Here is a 24,522-nt window from a genome sequence, read left to right as displayed (position 1 = left end):
AATGTCTAACATAGGTGATCAATGTTTCATTTAATAGGATACCTTAGCTTTCTTTTCTTCTTAACAGCATTAACTCTGGTCAGTGACAAAATCAACATTACATCTTGCAGGTCAGTGTGCACTTACTAGGCAGCAGCCATTAAACTGTCATTTTTTCAGATGAAATAATTTTTAACATTCTCACATCTACCATTACTTGTGCAGAAAGATGAGATGGACTTTGATTGTATTCAGGCTCCTCACCATCTACTCCACGCAATGTTCACAACCCTCCATGTGCAATTACACAAGTGTGGCAAGATGTACAAAATGATGGCACAGTGGTTAATTCTACTACCTCACAGCACCAGCGATCCATAGAACATAGAACATAGAACATTACAGCGCAGAACAGGCCCTTCGGCCCACGATGTTGCGCCGACCAGTTAAAAAAAAACAATGACCCACTAACCTAAACCAATCCCTTTTCGTCCATAAACCTGTCCACAGACCTCTTAAACGCCCCCAAACTAGGCGCATTTACAACTGCAGCAGGCAGGGCATTCCAATCCCTCACCACCCTCTGGGTAAAGAACCTACCCCTGACATCTGTCCTATAACTACCACCCCTTAGTTTAAAGCCATGCCCCCTGTTGCTAGATTTTTCCATCAGAGGAAAAAGGCTATCACTATCCACCCTATCTAAACCTCTAATCATCTTATATGTTTCAATAAGATCCCCTCTTAGCCGCCTTCTTTCCAGCGAAAACAACCCCAAATCCCTCAGCCTCTCCTCATAGGATCTCCCCTCCATACCAGGCAACATCCTGGTAAACCTCCTCTGCACCCTCTCCAAAGCCTCCACATCCTTCCTGTAATGTGGGGACCAGAACTGCACACAATACTCCAAGTGCGGCCGCACCAGAGTTGCGTACAGTTGCAACATAACGCTACGACTCCTAGTTCAACACTGGCCTCAGGTTACCGTCTGTGTGGAGAACAGATATGGTCTCCCTGTGTCTCCATGGGTCTCCCCCAGCGCTCTGGTTTCCTCTCAAAATCCAAAGATGTGCGGATTAAGTTGATTGACCATGCTAAATTGACCCTAGTGTCAGAGGGATTAGCACGGTAAATATGTGGGGTTATGGGAATAGGGCCTAGGTGGGATTGTGATTGGTGCAGATCTGATGGGCCAAATGGCCTCCTTCTGCACTGTAGGGATTCCATGAATTCTATGGAAAATAGGTTACAAATCCTTGATTGTCACTCCTTGAAGCTGTCCACATTAGAATATTCAGAAGGGAGCAATATTCAAATGAAGGGCTCCATGAGCTCTACTTTCTTGTTGGAGACTGGAAGAGATAGGTTGGTAGTTAGGAAAACCCAGAGATAACTTTGCTCTGCAGGATGACCTGAGCAGTGGGTGTTTTGGCAAAGGAGAGTGAAGCCTAACAGTGAGTATTTTTGGAGTGCCTACACCTTTTGTAATTTAGAACTAATTAGCACTAAAGGCAATTGAAAAATCATCAAAAATGATAAATTTGTGTGAGAATTTCCATCTTCCATCTGAACGGACAAGGGCAGCAGATACATGGGAACACCACCGCCTGCAAGTTCCCCTCCAAGCCACTCACCATCCTGACTCAGAAACATGTCACCTTTCCTTCACAGTTGCCTGGTCAAAATCCTGGAATTCCCTTCCTAATGGCATTATGGATCAACCCACAGTACATGGACTGCAGTAATTCAAGAAAGCAGCAACACCTTCTCAAGGCCAACTAAGGATGGGCAATAAATGCTGGCCAGCCCATGACACCCATGTCCAATGATTGAATAAAAATAAATCAAAAATTCACACTGATACAACAGAAATGTGCATAACAAGTTAACAGCATATAACTACCACCAGGATGCTTCCCAATGGGGTGATTTGTCGTGCTTGTTGCATGGACAGTCCCGAATCAAAGCTGTATTGCTGTACAGATAGAATTACTTACCTTAAATGAAGGATCAGATAAAAGCATATTGTTTGATCAACAAAGAAACCTCCAAGCTACAACACAAAGTCATAATGGGTTACCTCATGGGAATTACTCCTGTTGTCATAGGAGGGAGACAACCTGAAGGAACAAAGAAATGTCAGTCAACTGATGTGACTTCTTCCAGGATGTGGGAGGGGGGGATAGAGGCAACATTATCTGTGTGTGTTAGTCCCTGTCTGTGCAGCAGAAACTAGTCTCCAATCATCTCAATCTTCCCTGTCATTGGACAAAGACCCTGCTGCATCAGGGTCTTGTGGTAGCTGATATGAAGTGGCCATCCTGCATTAAACATACCCACACATAGTTATCTTCCACTCCCTCAAAGTGAATTTCAGGGACCTGGAACATCAGGATTTTCAAGAACAATCCCAGTGGCAAAAGACCAGAACATTGGATTGCTATTACAACGCAGAATATTACAACTTACATAATATTACAACAGGCCCAGGTGCAGGCTAAGCACAGACAGCAGAGGAAGCATACCAAAACCTCTGAGCATCCCACCTACCTGGTTCATTAACAGCTACCTGGCCCACCTCAGGACCCACAATCCAGGAGTGGAAGAAAGCCAACATCTGTCCTAAGTAGAAGACTAAGAAAATCGCACTATCCTTGATTTATCAGAACAGCTAGCTATAACTGCTCTAAATTATTAGACAGTGCCTTTTCCTGCACAGGGTTCTGCAGAATGACAAACAGAACAACCTCCTTGCTATCACACAAGCAGCAACAACTTCATTTTCCCAGCCGTCAAGCCCATCCCAGCCATGTTGGGTTGCTTCATCCTCTGGCCAAAATCTCACCTTTCCAGTTTTCCCATTCATTGTTTATACATAGGAAAGACACAGAAATGAGCAATTTGGTCCAGTCAGTCCGTGTTGGCAGTTACACTCCACACAAGCAAATAGGCCTAATCACAATTATCCACGATATTCAGATATTCCTTCATTTCCTTTACCTTCATCTACATCGCAACCTAATCTTGAATGTTAACACAGTTTCTGCCCCAACCACTACTCCTGGAAATGAATTGACAGCGTCAGAGCTCGACGCTGCACCCAAATCATTCAGTATAATCAGTCCATGTAATAGCTATCATTGAGTTGTATATTATTGTCAATTGCACATTCATCAAAAATGTTAAAAAAGAACACAAATATTATAGCCACAGTACGATTTTAATATAGTGCTCTTCACACCACAACACTCTTTGAAGGGCCTATAAATAATTCCTTTGCTAACATAAATTATATTGCAAAAAGGTGATGCAGACAGCGTTGTAACAGGATTCTTGTATGCCTTGAAACACAGACTTTTAAAATACAATATATGTATGTTACAAATTTCCATTTTCAGTCCCAGTGATTTTATAAGAGTTAACTCCTGGTGGTCCCCTGACACATATAAATAGTTAAATGGCACAGATAAACAATTTGTTTAAATTTAAGTCACATCAATCTAATTTGAGCTCCCTTACCTTGAAGACAAGACTGAAAGTTACCAATTAGGATGGTTCAATGTTGCTGTAGCAACAAGACATTGCCATAGTAATAGGAGTGAATCATCTGCAAACAGAAAATGTTCACACTTCTATTGAAGTGTAAGGCAACAGGTTTAAACTTACAGCTGTTTCATGTTGAATTCTTGCCAAATGCTGTAAATTAGCATAAAGTTCAGTCAACATTGGTATGCAGAGTGAAACTGTGAGAATGTTGAACATTAAGGGCATCACGCAGTATTCCTCAATTTAAGTGTTGGTGTAGAAAATGGATAAATAAATGTAAGATTTAGTGTTGATGAGTGAGGGTAGATGAAGAAGATCAAGCAGAGCTGATCTTACCATCTACCTATGCGGATTTCTCGTTAATCTTGTTGCATCACAGGACATAAATGTGACCAATTTATCCCGTGGCTTTCTGGCTTGGTACATTATTGAGTCATACAGACTGACAGTTCCAAGGTTGATCTCTATCATAAAATCCCTACAGTGCAGAAAGAGGCCATTCAGCCCATTGAGCCTGCACCCTTAAGAATCCCATCCAGGCCCTATCCCCATAACCTATGTATTTACCCTGCTAGTCCCCCCTGAAACTAAGGGCCAATTTAGCATGGCCAGTCAACCTAACCCACACATTTTTGGACTGTCAGAGGAAACCAGAGTACCCAGAGGACACAGGCACAGGGAGAACTTGCAGACTGCACACAGTCACCCAAGACTGGATTCGAACCCGGGTCTGTGAGGCTGCAGTGCTAACCACTGTGCGTTTAAAGTGATTCAAGGTGTTGACAGGGCAAAACATTGGTCTCAGAGATATGATAAATAACAGGCAAAGCAACCATTCCCACAAATGCCAACCAACCAAAAGAATGCTGACATTGCCTCCAAACAAGTGGATAACTGCAAAACAACATCCAGTATCAAACTATACAAAAACAATATTACACAGAAGGTGTAGTAGAGCATAGGTTTTTAACTTGCAGCTACACCGAAGTTCCCGTGCATTATAAGAAACAAATCATAAATGCATGAAAACTGAAGGTGGATATACGTTTTCAAGGTTTCATTTTTCAAAACAGTCTGGAGGCATTCTCCAGCCTCAGATAATGGAAATCTTTGACACTTTTTGGAATCTACAACGAACAGGGATACTGATTTTTTTCAATCAATTTAAATGAAAAATGCACTTATTTAACCAATTGGGAATTAACTTTCTTTTCTTATTTTTTTTCAGATAAAACAGGCAGGAAAGTGGATCAGGATATTGGTTTCGATGATGAGCTATGATCAAAATGAATGGTGGAGCAGACTCCAAGGATCGAATGACCTACTCCTGCTTCTATTTTCTATGTAATCAGTTTTTGGAAAAACATCTGCAATTTTAAAAATTATTTTAATTTTTTTGCTAAGAGCAAATAGAGCTTATTACTTCAGTCGGTGGCTGACACACGTATAGAACTGTATTCAATTCTCCTGAATGCTACGCTCTCATGTCCCACCACAATGGGCAAGTACAATTCTGGGATTAGGGACTCAAGGCCATCAAAGTATTTGGGAATTTTACATTATGCAGTCTAGCGAAATCCAAATACCATTATTTCACAATTGGCAGAACTTTAATTTTTTAAAAAAAGGGAAACAAAATATGGCTTAAGCCTTCGATCAATCAGATAACCATATCTATAAAAGCAATCTTCCTTATTTACAGAACCACTTACTTTCCAACATTTGCCCCCTTTCTGACTAGGAAGACCACGTAGCCCATCTTAATCATTCATCCAGAAATCCTTCCAGTCCCTCTTTGCAGCATCCAATTGTTAATTGGATGCCATCAAAACGTCTTCATTACACTAGAGAGGGAAGTTTATTGCATATATTGAAGAATTTCCTGATATCAGTCCTTAATTTGAACCTGTATTCATTTGTTTTGCGGTTTAATTTAAAATGATACTCTAGGAGGGGACATCCACACATCACGGGAATCGTCGCAGGCACAGGGTGTTGGGTGAGGGGGGGTGGGTTTGTTGGCAGTGGACCTTGCAAAAGTCTGTAGACCTCAGGCATGATTGTCTGGTTTTGGGGCGAACATGGCTGTAGAATCCCATCCCTAAGTTTCCTTTCTCTGAACCTTCAGTCTTACAAAACCTTTATAAAATCACTTCTCAGAATCCTACTTTCTAAGCAGAATAACTTAGGAATAGTCTTTCCTCATAACTCAAATCCCTGACACGAGATTGGTGAAATTCAGTGGTGCAAACAGATTTAAAAGAATTGGGTGCAGTGTAAAGTAGGCAGCTGATGTGCTATTTTATGCTCCAGCTCAAGGTTAATTACACACCCAAGGAAATGGTCTTATTATTCTCTATTGCACCACCTGAATGATTAATTAATCCACAGTATTAGCATGCACTTTCTGTGTAGGGACACAGGCTCAAACTTAAAAGAGTGATGGCGCAGACGACTTTGCACAGAGGATGGATAATGTGAGGAACGGATGGCACGGGGAAAATGTGGAAGCAAATAGTCTGAAGAAGAAATGGGTACCTATTTGAGAAAATGGGTGTTTGATTGGTATTAGTGTTTTTTTCAACCATCTATTCTGTTCCGAACCTATTTCTTGCCACCTGAAACAGTAACTGACTTAGAATAACTGAACGTCAGTCACCCAAGACATAAAGTTGCAGTGAACAAGGTGACAAGTTTTCTTTATCGTAATGATAATGGTGGCTGCTATATTCCCAACTTTAAAGTGATAAACTATTTATGAAACAAAAGTCAAACCGTTGTAGAAAATTATCCATGCTACTTGAATCTACTGAAAGGCCTGAGAACTAAACTTATGCACAGACAAATTAGGAGCAGGTGTACACCACTTCAACCATCGAGCCTGCTCCGCCATTCAATAAGATCATGGTTGATCTAATTGTAAAATTTGCTGTCAGCCATTTCTATTGACTGACCGGAATTCTCCCATCCCACCTGCCACTGGAATTTTAGCGGACAGGTTGCAGAGAATGTGAAGCTGCCATTGACGGTCAAGTGGGAATTTCCAGCTTTTAGACCAGTACGGCCAGAGAATTCCGCCCATTGTTTCTTTCCTCAAATCCAAATGTTTACTCATAACTTTGGAACCAGGGAATATGTTCTACAGCTACCCATCCTGTTTTGTTCTTTTAATGTAGGAGTGAAGCCAATGCAATTATGTCATTGTTCACAATTCAAAAAGAGAAGCTTCACAGTGTAATGAAGAATTCCTTAAATTTTATGGGTGATAAAAACGCTGTAGCACTCTTGAGTGTTCCTGAGTTCTGGTATACTTGGGAGAAGAAACCTCTAGCAATGTGTCAATCAAAGCTTCTACTGGTATGTCAGATACTGCAAGAAGAAATTGTGTTAATAAACTATGGAACGATTTGTTTTATTTCATGAAGTTAAATTGAAAGCCTCCTTTGTACTACTAGCTTAATAAATAAAACAAAACATTAATACATGTATATTAGTTTAATTACATATAGAGCATATTTGTCTGTCATGGGTAAAGTCTGAGTCAGGGATGGCCCTTTCATTTCTTAGCTACTAACGTTTCTTCATATCAAGGTGAATATTGGTAGTGCTGCAACAGAATTGTTTTCCAGTCAGAACAGCATGTCCTCCAGGCTTGTTGTATCCAGAGTTTGCTCTTGATCACACCAGCTAAGTACCATGATTTTAATCACAGAAAGACAGTGTGACAGTTCTATGTCCGAAAACAAATCACTCCTTTGATGAGCAGCCTACAGTACAACTGACAGATCTGCAAACCAAATTTAGGTGCATTGGAAAGCCTACCAGAGAGCCTGCAGTCAATGTCAAGGAACGTGGAGGGGTCCAACACCAACTTGAAACAGGATTTTACTCCAGAACTTGAAGTCCATCTTTCCAGCATGGACATGCTGGCCAACTCCAACATGACACCCATAGATCCAAGTGGTGGATAATGTCTTAACTTTCATTGCAGCAGAAGTAGCTTCCACAAGAAGTATAATTGCTGCAAGGAAGACCAAGACTGAGGTCATGCAAGCTCAGCTTAATGCCACACAAACTCAAACTGTTGCTGGATTACAGTGCGCAAAGAGGCTGGTAGAGTGTCACAGTAGGTCATTAATCCTCCAACAGAATAGATGTAGTGCTGAGCAGAAAAGAGTCGGTAGCTCCACAGTGCGGCCTTCTCTCAGGAAGGCACCATTTATCTTCCTACTCCACAGTGCCTTGCTGTTGCCAGTTAGCATACCAGCCGAATTGTTGCCACTAGTGTTGAGATGGTATAATACACAATTGGGCCTTCAAGGCCCAGAGCTGCCTCAAAGGTGTCCTGCATGGCCAACTGTGGTCTGCTGTACTGACAGTCAGAAGTTGTCTACCAGTGGTATACATGGATTTTAGTAAGGCGTTCGATAAGGTTCACCATGGTAGGCTTCTGCAGAAAATGCAGATGTATGGGATTGTGGGTAATCTAGGAAGTTGGATCAGGAATTGGCTATCAGATAGGAGACAGAGGGTGGTGGTGGATGGTAAATATTCATCATGGAGTGCAGTTACGAGTGGTGTGCCTCAGGGATCTGTTTTGGGGCCACTGTTGTTTGTAATTTTTATTAATGATCTGGATGAGGGTATAGTTGGGTGGATTAGTAAATTTGCTGATGACACCAAAGTTGGAGGTGTGGTAGATTGTGAGGAAGGGTGTCATAGTCTGCAGGGAGACTTAGATAGGTTGCAGAGCTGGGCCGAGAGGTGGCGGATGGAATTTAATGCGGAGAAGTGTGAGGTAATTCACTTTGGTAGGAGCAACAGATGTGTCGAGTATAGGGCTAACGGGAGGACTTTGAATAGTGTGGATGAACAGAGGGATCTAGGTGTGTGTGTACATAGATCCCTGAAAGTTGGGAATCAAGTAGATAAGGTTGTCAAGAAGGCGTACGGTGTCTTGGCGTTTATTGGTAGGGGGATTGAATTTAGGAGTCGCAGTGTAATGTTGCAACTGTACACTACTCTAGTGCGGCCGCACTTGGAGTACTGTGTGCAGTTCTGGTCCCCGCATTACAAGAAGGATGTGGAGGCGTTGGAGAGGGTGCAGAGGAGGTTTACTAGGATGTTGCCTGGTATGGTGGGGAGGTCCTATGAGGAGAGACTGAGGGATCTAGGGTTGTTTTCGTTGGGAAGAAGGCGGCTAAGAGGGGATCTTATTGAAACATATAAGATGATTAGGGGTTTAGATAGGGTGGATAGTGATAGCCTTTTTCCTCGGATGGAGAAAGCTAGCACGAGGGGGCATGACTTTAAATTAAGGGGGGGTAGCTACAGGACGGATGTCAGGGGTAGGTTCTTTACCCAGCGGGTGGTGAGGGATTGGAATGCCCTGCCTGCTGCAGTTGTAGATGCGTCTAGTTTGGGGGCGTTTAAGAGATCTCTGGATAGGTTTATGGACGAAAAGGGATTGGTATAGGCTAGTGGGTCATTGTTTTTGTAACTGGTCGGCGCAACATCGTGGGCCGAAGGGCCTGTTCTGCGCTGTAATGTTCTATGTTCTATGTTCTAATGATGCTGTCATTATTGGAGTAGAACTAGAAATATTAGGGACAGCGAAAGACACACAGAAGGTTGAACAAGAATGACTAATTAGCTTTTGTATGTAGAATTTTTGTCTTATGGCCAAGGGGATGCTATGACTGTTGGTGAATGGGGATTGGGATTGCTGTTTCTGGTTTTGCATTCAGGTAGTTCATTCATGGTCAACCCAGTCAGAAACTAGGCCGTGTAAGTTGACCCCTCTCTTCCTCCTCTTCCACCCCAATTCTCCTCCCGAACTGGAAACAGTGGAAAGTTGGTAGCAAGGGCTCATTCTGGGGAGGTTATGCAGCAGATCTGCTCCAATGATAACTGCAGGGTTCCTCCCATACTGTCCATGCACCATTAGAGTGTGCCAAATAGTTTGCTCTATCACATTTTGTGAGGCAACATGGCTTTGTTTGTATGCATGCTGTACACATATGCATGAGTTGCACACTGGAGCCATCAGTTACGTGGTTTGCAACAGTGGCTCAAATGTGTCTGTCACAGAATGAAGACGTCATATCTGCTGCCAGGATAGCAGGCAGCAACCTGTTTGATTCACTGTATATTGTCACACACCACCTTCAAGGAGCAGAATCCATGTTGATTGCAGTGTGGGGGCAGAACTGAAATTTTGCACTTGCAAAACAGTATGTGCACAGATAGTGGTACCCTACACTAAGAGGAAGCTTACAATCCGAGGGATGTGCTCTCTGCACCTGCTTCTCTCTGTAACAAAGAGTGAAATAAATAGATAATCAGGGGTTTCCTAAAAAACAGCAAACTGTGAAATGTTGCAAATATTTTGAACATCAGCCTGGAAGAAGCTAGGCTCATGAAAGTTCATGCTCAAGATAACCTTTACACAATGTATTCCATCCATTCTCTGAGGTTGTAGTTGTCACTGTAGCAGTGGAGATTTCAGTAAGTACATCTTTGTAGAAGCATAGTCATCACATACTTTGCCCCTCATTGTAGTATGTAGTGTAATAGGTGAATGTTAAATACGTAAATAGACAGCCCTCATCATCAGTGATGTAAGGTTACATGGCAACAGAGTATTCTGAGAGATAGTTCAATGTGGAGCTTTGTGCTAAGCCATATACTGCACAGTTAGTACAATATTCAATAAAAGATAGACTTTACCAACAGTCTTGCCACCAATAGCCTCTATCAATCCTGACTAAAGGCAACTTCATCCAAGACTTACAATGGTGATAAAATGGTGTCAAAAAAATAAACAAATTGTAATATTTTTCTGTTGATAACATCATTGTCATGTTTCTCATACAATGGAAGGCAGGTTGTTGGGGGTTTGTGAGTATGGTAATTGGAGTAAGAGACAGGCTGATGGTGTGAATTAGAGTTAACAATAAGAATTGGGTTTAATATAGTAATGAGCCAAGAGGTATTTCAAACAGATGTTTAGATAAGGCATTTACTTGTTCCTTGTTAGTCAATTTACTAGCCAGGAATAGATCTGAATTAGTTGTTCTGGTTCAAAGGAGACCATTTACAGGTTGTAAAACAAAATGTAAGGAAGTAAACAGGAGTTTCCCATGTGAGGGGATAGCTGGTTAAATCTCCTAGCAGATAGCGGGAATAAATGGTCAGAACTCCCAGAAAGCAGTATTAACAAAGGCAGACATGAACATAAGAACATAAGAAATAGAAGCAGGAGTAGGCCATCTAGCCCTTCGAGCCTGCCCCGCCATTCAATAAGATCATGGCTGATCTGTCGCTGCTCAGTTCCACTTTCCCGCCCTCTCCCCATAACCCTTAATCCCCTCTCCTATCAAAAACCCATCAACCCGCGTCTTAAAAATATTTAGCGAGGCAGCCTCCACCACTTCAATGGGCAGAGAATTCCAGAGATTCACCACCCTTTGAGTGAAGAAGTTCCTCCTCAACTCCGTTCTAAACCGCCCCCCTTTTATCTTGAGGCTGTGCCCCCTAGTCCTACTGTCTTTTTTGAGTGGGAAGAGTCTTTCCACCTCTATCCTATCCATCCCATTCATCATCTTATACGTCTCAATGAGATCTCCCCTCATTCTTCTAAACTCTAACGAGTACAAGCCCAGTTTATTCAGCCTCTCCTCATAGCTCAACCCCCTCAACTCCGGTATCAGCCTAGTAAACCTCCTCTGCACTCCCTCCAAGGCCAAAATATCTTTGCGCAGGTGCGGAAGAACCAGCTGAAGTCAACCCCAAAATAAAACAAAGGCACTGTGTCGTAAAAATTACTGGAATTGTACAGATTTTAACATTGATAATGATTTGCTGAACAGAAAAGAGGAAGGTTAGCTCTGAGGTTAGTTAAGATCTTTTAGAACTGTTTAAAATATTCTTATTGTGAAGATTATGAGGGACATGGACAGAGTGGATAAGAAGCAGCTGTTCCCCTTAGTTGAAGGGTCAGTCACGAGGAGATATAGGTTCAGGATGAGGGGCAGCAGGTTTAGGGGGGATGTGAGGAAAAACCTGTTTACCCAGAGGGTGGTGATGGTCTGGAATGCACTGCCTGGGAAAGTGGTGGATGTGGGTTACTTCACATCCTTGAAAAAGTATCTGGATGAGCACTTGACACACCATGACTTTCAGGGCTATGGACCAAGCGCTGGCAAATGATATTAGATGGAAGTTTAGGTGTTTCTAATGTATCAGTGCAGACTCAATGGGCTGATGACATGAAGATGAGTGGAAAAGCAAATTGCGTGGAGGGTGTGGAGAGATCTGGATAGGCTGAGCGAGTGGGCGAGGACCTGGCAGATGGAGTATAATGTTAGCAAGTGTGAGGTTATCCACTTTGGTACAAATAATAGTAGGAGGGATTATTATTTAAAAGGCGAAAAGCTGCAACATGCTACGGTGCAGAGGGACCTGGGGTTTCTTGTGCACGAGTTGCAAAAACCCAGTCTGCAGGGGATCAAGAAGGCAAATGGAATGTTGGCCTTTATAGCAAGGGGGATAGAATATAAAAGTAGGGAGGTCTTGCTGCAACTGTACAGGGTACTGATGAGGCCACAGCTGGAGTACTATGTGCAGTTTTGGTCATCGCACTTGTGGAAGGATATATTGGCCTTGGAGGGAGTGCAGAAGAGGTTCACTAGGCTGGTACCAGAGATGAGGGGGTTAGCCTATGAAGAGAAACTAAATAGACTGGGTCTGTACTCATTGTTTAGAAGCTTATAGGGCGTATAAGATAATGAAGGGGATGGATAGGGTAGAGGTAGAGAGATTCTTCCCGCTTAGAAAGGACAGCAGGACTAGAGGGCACAGCCTCAAGATAAGCGGGGGGGCGGGGGCTGCTGTTTAGATCAGAGTTGAGGAGGAACATCTTCACTCAAAGGGTGGTGAATTTCTGGAATTCTCTGCCCATTGAAGTGGTGGAGGCTACCTCACTAAATATATTTAAGTCACGGGTAGATAGGTTTCTGACAGACAGGGGAATTAAGGGTTATGCGGAGAAAGCGGGAAGTGGAACTGATCCACTTCAGATCAGCCATGATCTTATTGAATGGCGGGGCAGGCTCGAAGGGCTAGATGGCCTACTCCTGTTCCTATTTCTTAGGTTCTTATGGCTGAATGGCCTCTTCTGCGCTGTATGATTCTATGAAGCCATTATTGCGTTTAAGTGTAGTTCTTTTTTTTATTCCTTAATAAACATTTAATTTACTATAAAATCATCACAAGTAGTCAGGTATATCATTTCCAGATTTGAGAACCTCTTCTCATACTCTCCAAATTGCAAAATAAATATTTTGGTAGTTGTTATAACTTTCCCTTCTGGGATTTGGGAGCAGTTTGATATTACCAACAGGCATGTCATAACAGTAGTGTCAGCGGAAAAGACAATAGGAAAATCATCAAGTAAAGCGCCCAGTGACTGAAAACATGAACAGAACTAGAGTAAAGAAACACTAGAGTGAAGAAAGGCCATGGAAAAAAGAGTCTTATCTTTACCAAGCTGCTTCAACTCTGTGGAAGGCCCAACGAAGCTGAGAAGTGACAGAACTGACATCGCAGGTTTACCACGTACAGAACCACATCAGGAAGAGCAGTGATGACGAGCAAGGAACAGGTCAATACATTTCTCTATGTCATAGGCAACAGTGCAAATGACACACTGATCGGACAGGACATTAGCGAACAGACAGTGACATACAATAAAGTAATAAAAGCCTTCGATGCATGTCTCCGGCTCAGCAGGAACACTGTCATGGAAAGGGCAAAGTTCAATAGATGCACTCAAAAGCAGAGAGAGCGTAGATTCCTTCATTAACGATTTATATCGACTAGTTGAAAATTGTGAATATGATGCCCTGAAAGACAAATTAATTCAGGATCACATTGCTGTAGGAGCCTTAGAAGAGACTTTATCAGATTTTCACAATCACTGGGAGGTTTAATGCTAGCGGCGTGGTGGCACAGTGGTTAAGCACTCACAGCATCAGGGACCCAGGTGCAATTCCAGCCTTGGGTGACTGTGTGTGATGAGTTTGCACATTCTCCCCATGTCTGTGGGTTTCCTCCGGATGCTCCAGTTTCCTCCCACAATGCAAAGATGTGCGGGTTAGGTTGATTGGCCATGCTAAATTGACCCTAGTGCCAGAAGGACTAGCAGGATAAATGAGGGTTACAGACGTAGGGCCTGGCTGGGATTGTGGTCAGTATAGACTTGATGGGTTGAATGGCCTCCTTCTGTACTGTAGGGATTCTATGATAAACACTGTGCTATCAACAAGGCAGGCAAAAAGAGAATAAAAAATTGTGTATTTATTTAAGGTGAAAAGTGGCGTATAGTACATAGAGGTAGTAGTGCACCTACTCAAAAATAGGGAAAGAGCAAAGGGGGTGTAGTACCTGCCAGTACTCAGTGTTCTTGGTGTAGTGGGAAAAGATAGCACTGGCGTGAAGAATGTACCTCCAGAAATGTGGAGTACCTTTCCTGTAAGATAAAAGCCATGCAAAAAAAATCCTTACATAGAAATCAAAGCAAAAACCTACAAACACATGTAACATTCAAGAAAGCGAAGATGAAGAAGACCATAAAGTGCTATTTTTGGGAGAAATTACAGGACCTAATGGGAACTATTAGAGCATAAACATTATAGTCATTGGATAAAATTCAAAATTCAGATTAGACACCAGAACAGGAGTTTCAATTCTTTCAGACGCAGAACAGTGGCTAAAGCAAAACGTCTTCCAGTTATTGGCCATATAACTCCACAGTTCAGGAAGTATTCAATTGAAGATAAAAGGACAGTTGACAGCTAAAATACAGTACAAAGGAAGAGAAATCACAGAAATATTTCTTGTGAATCAAAACCAAGAGTGTTCACTGCTAAACAGAAAAGAATGTACACTTATCTGTAAAGTAGATATATTGGAAAAAAAATTGAAAGATTTCAGGACAGAACTTCCAAAATTATTTCGAGGTCTGGGAGCTGACAACAGCTTATTCACGTAACATTACATTGAGACCAGATGCAAAACCAGTGTATCACTGCAAGCAAAGTTCCACATCCACTTTTACAGACGATAGAACAAGAAATGGAATCAATGCTGCATCGGGAAGTCATCTCAGCTATGTCCAAACCTATAAGTTGGCTTTTGATGTTGGAGAGAAAGAGGATATGTGCCCCTTTCTTCTTGCTCTGCCACTTTTTGTTTGGCTCGCATTTGTTGCCCCTAGTGACGCCTGGCCCTTATATTGTGGCTTGTTGTCTTCTTATACCCTGACAAACCCAATTGGCTTAATCCAAATCGGTATCAATCTCACATAGTTAAACAAAGCAATAGAAAGGGAGATCTACCCAATGACATCTGTGAATGAGAGTGTGGCAAAGCTAACAAATAGCACAAGAAAGCTGTGTTGGTCATTCATTGAAAATAAATGGCAGAATGCAGCAGTATCGCCATCAGGATAAGTAAATAACATATTTTGGGAAAGCAATCACAGTGGGGGAAGAAAGAAAGAATCTTGGGCTAGGGGTGGTTCAGATTTCTGTGTGCCTGGAAGGACCCCTGCTCCTCTTGGTGCACAGGAAACAAAAAAAACTGTAAAATCTTATCTTACTTCTTCTAGTCTTGGCTGCTATGCCTGGTAGGTAATTTACCACTGCTTACTGACTCTACAATGAGCCGTGTAAGGACATATATTTACATTCAAAACCACTAATTTATGGATTTTGCAGAAAATGAATCCTTAAATTTGTGGAATTCAGTCATCAAATATTGGCAAAAATGTCCCGATTGTACATAATAAAAACATAATTTAACATATCCAGTTAATGTAGCTCAACAAGTTTCCTTATAACCAAGATGAAGCAGGTGAACTGGCACAGTGCTGCCTCACAGCGCCAAGGACTTGGGTTCAATTCCTGTCTTAGGGGACTGTTTGTGTGGAGTTTGCACATTCTCTCCGTGTCTGCATGCGTTTCCTCTGGGAGCTCTGGTTTCCTCCCACACTCCAAAGATGCGCGGGTTAAGTTGATTGACCATGATAAATTGCTCCTTTGGGTCAGGAAGCTAGCAGGGTAAATATGTGAGGTTGCGGGGATAGGACCTGGTAGGATTGTTGTCAGTGCAGGCATGATGAGCCAACTGGTGTCCTTCTGCACTGTCGGGATTCTATAAGAGATTAAACACTTCTCCTTCAATTGCTATTTGTGATTATATTTACTCCTATAGATTTGATGATTAGGTTTAGAAATGCATGGAGTAAACATACAATAGTAATTCAAAACAGTAAAGCACCAGGATTTCCTTTATTTGAGTCAGAAAGAGAAATTGAAATAAATGCCTTGCAATCAATTTTATATTGAACTTAGGGCGAATTTTACACTGACAAAAACCTGCTTTGTAATTGAAGAGATTCTGAATCAGATAAATTGAAATTGTTCTTTGAATAAGTATTGATACTTCAGACATTCACTGACGCTATTCGTGACAGACAAACATTCTCAGATCAAAAATATGTTTTTTGTCTGCATCTACCTATTTATAATGCTATTTGCTTTGGGAGTGTTATTTTTCTTCAAATTACCTTGCTTTACCATAGTTGATTGCCAAAAAGACAGGGCCACGATGAAAAGATAAGCTCCAAGGATTTTTTCCAAAGAGTAGTTTCAAATTAACATTAATATGCCAACCATTCCAATTAATTCTGAAGTATTGCACATGCAAGTTAGCTTATCAACAAGTGAGTCTGGGCTACATTCATTTCTTTTTAAATGCCCCCCCTGATTCATTGATCTCCTCTGCCTGTGCTGGTCTAAAGCCCAGATCCCACGGATGAAAAACCTTTTCCAACACACTGCATCACCAAGTCTCTCACTATCTTTAATTGATCTGTTGACGCTGGATTTGAATCCCAGGGAGAAATCGCAGGGACCTAATACTATTTATCATTTTCATTTTACCTGGATTGTGAATATATTCTGCTGCAACAATAAAACACAAACATCCATCTTTTTCAATGTACTGTTAGAAGCAGTTTCAGATATTGTTACATGTATTTACTGAGACTAAGAGAAAGTAAAGATTTAAAAATGTCTCCTGTTCTCCACAGAAAAGACTCAATTCACAGAGTTTAGAAAATAAATGGGATTCTTGAGGTGAAATCTCATGCAGAGAGTGGGGATGTGTGCAGAATATTAATGTGTCTATGCTGACAGATAACATGCTGCCTAATTATCACATCCCCAACAAAGCGAATAGCAGATGAAATGCTCACTCCCTGCAGGGGCTTGCTGACATCATCCCTTAAAGTACGTTGTATGGATGCTTTTATCTGTGAGTGCCACTGGGAGACCCTGACAGATACTGTTTGAGATTGTCGGATATTATTCAGAATATAAAGAGACCGAGACTTGGCTTAGATGAGAACCGAGAATCAATGTATCAAGCCACATGACAATCAAAATGATTTGACACAGTGCATTCGCACTGATAAAAACAAGACAGCGACAAACAATTACAGATCCATTCTTAAACACCAAAGCTTTGCCTTCCTAAATGTCTGGGCTCATTAAGGTGAGGCATGACAGTTCTAGAAATTGAAGATTTTTTTTTACTCAGCATGTTACCGCATGTAAACATTCTAAGTGAGACGCAGGGAGGTAACATTTCTTGGAAAATCTTTGACAAAGGGTCATCTGGACTCAAAACATCAGCTCTTTTCTCTCCTTACAGATGTTGCCAGACCTGCTGAGATTTTACAGCAGTTTTTCTTTTGGTTTCAGATTCCACTATCTGCAGTAATTTGCTTTTATCCAGGGAACAGTTTTTTATGATCTAATGTTTTTCTCCTCTCTCCAGAAGGTGATTACTGTTGCTGAGCTTTTGTATTTTGATATTTCAGCCTGATGACATTTCATGTGGAAGCCTGGATAGTGAGTAGTGCCAAGCTATTTGGCCATGCAAGACACCATGCAAGCAGCACTGTTGTTGTCTATATTTTTACGTTCTTTTCTCCCTCGGAGAATGGTGTGGAATGTTAGACGTTTTGCAGGCTGATGATAACTGCCTGATTTGAGCCACCTAAATGCTCCTTCCACGACCAACAAGTTCTGGTTTAGGATTTGAATCCAGGGCCTTCCAACAAGAATTCTACCAACTGAACCACTAAGGTTCACTGAAATGTGGGGAGGGGCGGGGTTTCCATTCCACCCGCCATGGGAATTGCTTTGGGTGAGGTGCAGAGCATGCAAAGGTCCGCTGAGTTCGGGAGGGATTTTCCAGTTTTGGTTATTTCATTTTGATTGTGCTTTCTCAATAAATCCATTTTCCATTACAGTTTAGTGGATGGTAAGCAAGATTGAAATCCTGCCTGATGATTTGGTTTCTGTTTTAATCCGGGAACACTCAGTCCAATTATAGCAGCTTATCACTGTCTGCAGCTCAAATCTGGTTATAGGCTCTGGATCAAATATGGAACCTTCCTGACTATATGACTATGGTAAAAAGTCTGACAACACCAGGTTTAGTGGTCAGCTTAACCTCGATAATAAGAAAGCTTTTAGGAATGATCATCAAGGGCAAAAATACCAAGTGTCAATTAATTAAGTTGTAATGACTTCAGTCAGGCCATTGTGGTTGGCCTGTTGGAATATGAACTCCCTGATTAAGGAGTCAATTGATGAGTAACTTGCGTACATGTAAAGGTGAGTCAAAGACGAGTCCAATCAGAAAGTCTCTTCCTTGTGTTTAAGCTGGAGTGTCAGTTCCTCTGATATTCCTGAAAGTATACTGCTGACTGATAACACTCTATGTACTGCTATTAGAACCATAAATAAAAGGGATTTTGGTGAAGGGACTTCTGCTTCCGAAGACTTATATAAAGAAAGTCAGTTTGGATTTGTAAAAGGCAAACTGTATTCAAACAAGTTAACTGAGATTTTTGATGCGGCAACAGAGGATTAATGAAGGTAATGTAGTTGATGCGATTTATACGAACTGCCAAATGACACCTGATAAAGTGGCGCATAACAGGACTGCCAGCAAAATTCAGATGCACGGAAATAAAAGGGACAGTAACAGCTTGGGTGTAAAGTTGACTGAGCGACAGGAAACAGAGATTTGCCCAGGGATTGGAACTGGGCTCATTGCTTTTCCTGATATGTAGTGGCCTAGATTTTCACTGCAATGAAGAAAATCCCATAAATGGCTAAAATTTCCCCCGATCCTATCATTTTCCATCATTACAAGGAAGGACTAGATTTGGACCAGGGCTTGCACATGTGCAATTTGTGAAGACAGTTGGCCATTTAATTCATCAACTGCCATTGAAGTGGGATTGTAGAAGAACAAGAGTGTGGAATCCAGAGTGTGCAGATTAGAACTGGTAAAAGGATTTGAACTGGATGGACTTTTATGGATATCTAGGTTACCCCTTTGGAGAGATAAGGTACTCCTTTGGTGAGGATTCAGGACAACATTGGGATTGTTAAAAGTGAACATAATTATGCACTTTTACACACAAATGCGTTAGAATTGTCAAACCGTAAAAGTGGTGTCCAGCTCTCCAGAAAATGTCTGGTTGTCCAGCTGTCAAATCTGTTAAAGCTATCCAGGAAGTGTCAGAGAACTGTCCAAGGATACTAAGTGAGTTGGCACGGAGGGAATAAGGGCAAAGATTGGTGGTGTGTTTTGGGGGTGTGTGTTGGCAGAAGCAGGTAAGTTTCAGTAGACAAGGGCAATGGGTTTAACTGAATATTTTAAAAATAACATGTTTTAATAATAGACCTAAAACTCTGATTTTCTGGTAACTAAAGCAACTTGTAACCAATGAATCCTACAACCAGAGGTGGAAAACTTCCATTTCCAGCTGCCTACAATCAGCAAACCTTCTAACAATGAAACAAAATGCAGAATGAAAATACAAGGTCATTTGGTCCACAAAGCCCCCAATTTTAATAGATGGCGATGTGATATTAAAAATATTATATCTTGAGGGCATGAATAGCATGGCTAACAGTTCATATGAATTAAAACACAATGGAATTATCTCTGGCCACATATCTTAGCTAGACCTAGTTCATTGATAATATTCCTGTGGTTTCAGCACAATCAAAACCACAGTGCTCTAAGAAATATTCATCTGTGCTTAACATTTGCATAACCATCAAATCCTCTCCAATCAGGATACTCTTGAAGAGTATATACTGTGAATCATCTTTCATTAGAATCTATTTTACATTTCTACTGCTGTAATAATTCCTCGGAGGCAGAACTCCCTTCACCAAAATCCCTTGATTTACAAGTTTGACAATAGCATACAGAGTGCTTTCAGTTAGCAGTCTACATTAGGAGTCCCAGAGGAACTGACACTACTGGTTAAGTACTCCTGGTTAAGAGGCTCCCTGATTGGCCCATCAATTTGGTTCTTAATCAGGGAGTTCATATTCTAATAAGCTCACCTCAATTGCCTGATTAAAGTCATTACAACTGCCCTGTAACTTAGGATTCCAACTTTAGTTACACTCAATAGGTAAAGATTAAAATGAATTCCACAAAAGATCAATATATAAATTGCAGTGAAATTCAGAACCAAAGCTTGAGGAATTTCTGGAATTGCCTTATTCAGGCTATGGGTGCCTTTGATTAACCCTTTAAATCAACTAATTGAAAAGGTACTCTAAGGCAGACTTTATTTCTATCAGCTGACCCTGAGTCTGAAGAGCATTCCAACGAGGGAGATGTTTCCATGGATGGTGCTGAAAGTTGGACAGAATGGGTTCAAAAGCCCAAGTTACAGAGTAGAGAGTATTGATGATTGATGGAGGTTTGTGAAAGAGGTAGAAAAACTTCCAATTTTGTAATTTTGCCACTAAGAAGCAGGAGACTTAGAAGCAGTTTCATCAACACTAAATCTGGAAGCATTGAGCATTCGGACATTGAAGGAGTTGCACATGAAGACTGCACAAAATATCTTTAAAATTATATAAAAAGCAACTGAGTAAAAAAGTCCTCAAGCATTTAATTTTCACCCACTGCTTCAGAGATGGGGTATAATATGCATATTAGTTGTGTTTTAGAATATGGCAACACCTTCTCTTACACAAAAAATGAAAAATTGGAAACAGCAACAAAATAGCAAACAAGTAAAATATTTTGGGAGGAAAATTCCAAGGAACCAAATTTTCAATTGACAGTATTATTGAGTGTTCAACTTAAGAAAGCCCACCAATGCCTCTACTTTCTCACGAGGCTATGACTCCTACTAACTTTTACAGATGCACCATAGAAAGCGTTCTTTCTGGTTGTATTATAGCTTGGTATGGCTCCTGCTCTGTCGAAGGTCACAAGAAACTACAAAGGGTTGTGAATGAAATCCAGTCTACCATGCAAACTAGCCTCCCACCCATTGACTCCGTGTACGCTTCCCACTACTCAGAAAAGCAACTAGCATAATCAAGGATCCCACACATTCTCTTCCACCTTCTTCCATCGGGGAAAAGATAGAAAAGTCCGAGGTACCAACTGACTCAAGAACAGCTTCTTCCCTGCTGCCATCAGACTTGTGAATGGACCTATCTTATGTGAAGTTGATCTTTCTCTACACCCTAGCTATGACTGTAACACTATATTCTGAACACTCTTCTTTCCTTCTCTATGTACGGTCTGCTTTGTCTGGAGAGCGTGCAAGAAACAAAACTTTTCACTCTATAATAAAACAATAATAAATCAAAGTCAAATCATCATTGTGGCATGAGTGGAATGTGGGTTTACAACACATTAGATTATAAATGACAACAGACAAAAAGTTTGATGCTGAAGTTTTGATTGCTTGATGTTCAAAAATATTTATACCTTAAGAACAATGGAACAGAATTCTGGGAGGGCTTTGCTTGAACTCCTGCAGTAACATTGGAAAAGGATCAGTGAAATGCTCAGAGGAAAGGCATGAAAGGTTTTTACGATGTTTCTCTCAATCTTCTACCAGGAGAACACCTTTAGAAATTCTACCCAAAGGTATTGTAGTGACTAAAATAAAACTGTAACTCAATTTGTTTATTTTAAATTAGAATTATATGATACTTCTTCAGGCATATCTGAGCTTTAACAAGAACCAATCTTCATACTAATGCACAAGCTCCATACCTGAGGAATGCTCTCTGTACAATTTGTAAAGTCCAAAGGAAAGATGACTATCAGTTGAGAAAGACTCAACATTTGAAGTGGTCTTTTCAATATCTTCATTCTTACCTCCTTCAAAATTTGATCCATGATTTCTTTGGTTTCCAGTGATACGTTCCAAGGATCCTTTTCGTCCACCATCAATGCATCAAGGGTACCTTTCTCCAATACAACATCAAAACTTTCATTTTCAAACTTAAGTGCCTTGGCATCCATAACCGTCCATTGCATACCCGAGCAGGAAGCATATTTGGAAGCCATTTTTGCAATGCAGATTGCTGAGAAATCGATGTTTGTGATCGATCTGTAACCGTTCATGAACATATCGTAACTCATTGTGCTATTACCACATCCTAGAAACAAGGGAGAAAGAAGCACTTTTAGGATATTTATTAGAGTTATGTCAACTGTCAGTTATTATTAAATATGTGAGTAAAACAGAAATTTTAATAACCTATGGTGTGTAAAGTCTATATATTACAGTGAAATAATTTTAAAATGAAATCCTGCCTGCTTTAATTTTTTTTATTCGCTCATGGGCTGTGAACATTGCCAGCAGGGCCAGCATTTGTTGCCCATTCCTAATTATTTTTCAGAAGATGGTGATGTGCAATTTCTGGCAGCTCTGTTGTCCATGTGATGTAGGTGTACCCAGAGTGCTGTTACTTTTAGTTTATTTGTTAGTATCACAAGTAGGCTTACATTAACACTGCGAAGAAGTTTCTGTGAAAATCGTGGGCGAGAAGAGGATTGGGAGAGGTTTAAATATCAACAAAGAATGACGAAGAAGTTGATGAAGAAAGGAAGGATAAACTATGACTCTAGGCTAGCGCTAAATATAAAAAAGGATAGTAAGAGTGTTTATAAATATATAAAAAGGAGAAGGCTGACTAGGGTGAATGTTGGACCCTTAGAGGATGAGAGGGGGGATTTAGTGGTGGGGGATGAGAAAATGGCTGAGGCCTTGAATAACTTTTTTGCTTCGGTCTTCACGGAGGAGGACGTGAATAGTTTGCTGGGTGTTAACGATGGAAAGATGGTAGGAGTGGAGGGCCTGAATGAGATCATTGTTACTAGAGAGGCAGTGCTCGTTAGACTAGAGGGACTGATGGTGGACAAGTCCCCAGGACCGGATGGAATGCATCCAAGGGTTCTGAAGGAAATGGCAAAGGTGATAGTGGATGCCTTGGTGATTATTTTCCAAACCTCGCTGGATTCCGGGGAAGTGCCGGAAGATTGGAAAACGGCTAATGTTACGCAGCTGTTTAAATATTTATAGGATCAAGAGAAATCAGAGTGTACTTGAAGGCATCTTGAAGGGAATTGCTTGATAGAGCAGACGCAGCACGGTTTCATTAAAGGGAAGTCGTGTCTGACAAATTTACTGGAGTTCTATGAGGATGTGTCTAGGGCAGTGGATAGAGGAGAGCTGGTGGATGTGGTCTTTCTAGATTTTCAGAAGGCGTTTGACAAAGTGCCTCACAAGAGGTTATTGCAGAAGGTCGAGGGACATGGAGTTGGGGGTAGGGTGTTAGCGTGGATAGAGGATTGGTTGTCAAATAGGAGGCAGAGAGTGGGGGTCAACGGGTGCTATTCGGATTGGCGGATGGTGACTAGTGGAGTGCCCCAGGGGTCGGTGCTGGGGCCTCAGCTTTTTACCATTTATATAGATGATCTGGAGGAGGGAACCGAGTGTAGAGTGTCGAAATTTGCTGATGACACCAAGACTGGGGGAACGGCAAATTGTGCGGAGGGTGTGGAGAGTCTGCAGAAGGATCTAGATAGGCTGGGTGAATGGGCCAGGAAATGGCAAATGGAATTTAATGTTGGCAAGTGTGAGGTGGTCCACTTTGGTAGGAAGAATGGTAGGAAGGACTATTACTTACGGGGCGAAAAACTGCAGCAGGCGACGGTACAGAGGGACCTCGGGGTCCTTGTGCATGAGTCGCAAAAACCCAGCTTGCAGGTGCAGCAGGTGGTCAGGAAGGCGAATGGGATGCTGGCCTTCATAGCGAAGGGGATTGAATATAAAAGTAGGGAGGTCTTGCTGCAGCTGTATAGGGCATTGGTGAGGCCGCAACTGGAGTACTGTGTGCATTTTTGGGCGCCGCACCTGCGCAAAGATATTTTGGCCTTGGAGGGAGTGCAGAGGAGGTTTACTAGGCTGATACCGGAGTTGAGGGGGTTGAGCTATGAGGAGAGGCTGAATAAACTGGGCTTGTACTCGTTAGAGTTTAGAAGAATGAGGGGAGATCTCATTGAGACGTATAAGATGATGAATGGGATGGATAGGATAGAGGTGGAAAGACTCTTCCTGCTCAAAAAAGACAATAGGACTAGGGGGCACAGCCTCAAGATAAAAGGGGGGCGGTTTAGAACGGAGTTGAGGAGGAACTTCTTCACTCAAAGGGTGGTGAATCTCTGGAATTCTCTGCCCGTTGAAGTGGTGGAGGCTGCCTCGCTAAATATTTTTAAGACGCGGGTTGATGGGTTTTTGATGAGAGAGGGGATTAAGGGTTATGGGGAGAGGGCGGGAAAGTGGAACTGAGCAGCGACAGATCAGCCATGATCTTATTGAATGGCGGGGCAGGCTCGAAGGGCTGGATGGCCTACTCCTGCTCCTATTTCTTATGTTCTTATGTTTAAAAAGGGTAGCAGGCAAAAGGCAGGGAATTATAGGCCGGTTAAGTTTAACGTTTGTTGTGGGAAAAATGCTTGAATCTGTAATCAAAGAGAAAATAGCGAGGCATTTTGAGAAGAATTGTTTGATAG

The 24,522-nt window shown here is 41.6% G+C and overlaps 1 protein-coding gene across 1 annotated transcript in view; it reads right to left on the bottom strand.

Moving 5' to 3' along the window:
• Positions 1–24,522, bottom strand: part of ece2a (endothelin converting enzyme 2a) — a 286,954-nt gene that overhangs the window by 145,778 nt on the left and 116,654 nt on the right. The window contains exon 2 of the mRNA XM_080185818.1: positions 21,820–22,103. Coding sequence (XP_080041944.1) covers positions 21,820–22,103 — 284 coding nt within the window. The remainder of the gene's footprint in view (positions 1–21,819; positions 22,104–24,522) is intronic.

Source organism: Carcharhinus amblyrhynchos, chromosome 3 (genome assembly GCF_965287045.1).
Source record: "Carcharhinus amblyrhynchos chromosome 3, sCarAmb.v2.hapA, whole genome shotgun sequence".
Classification (NCBI taxonomy): domain Eukaryota; kingdom Metazoa; phylum Chordata; class Chondrichthyes; order Carcharhiniformes; family Carcharhinidae; genus Carcharhinus; species Carcharhinus amblyrhynchos.
Note: the sequence above shows the minus strand (reverse complement) of the source record. Positions and strands in the feature narration are given on the sequence as shown.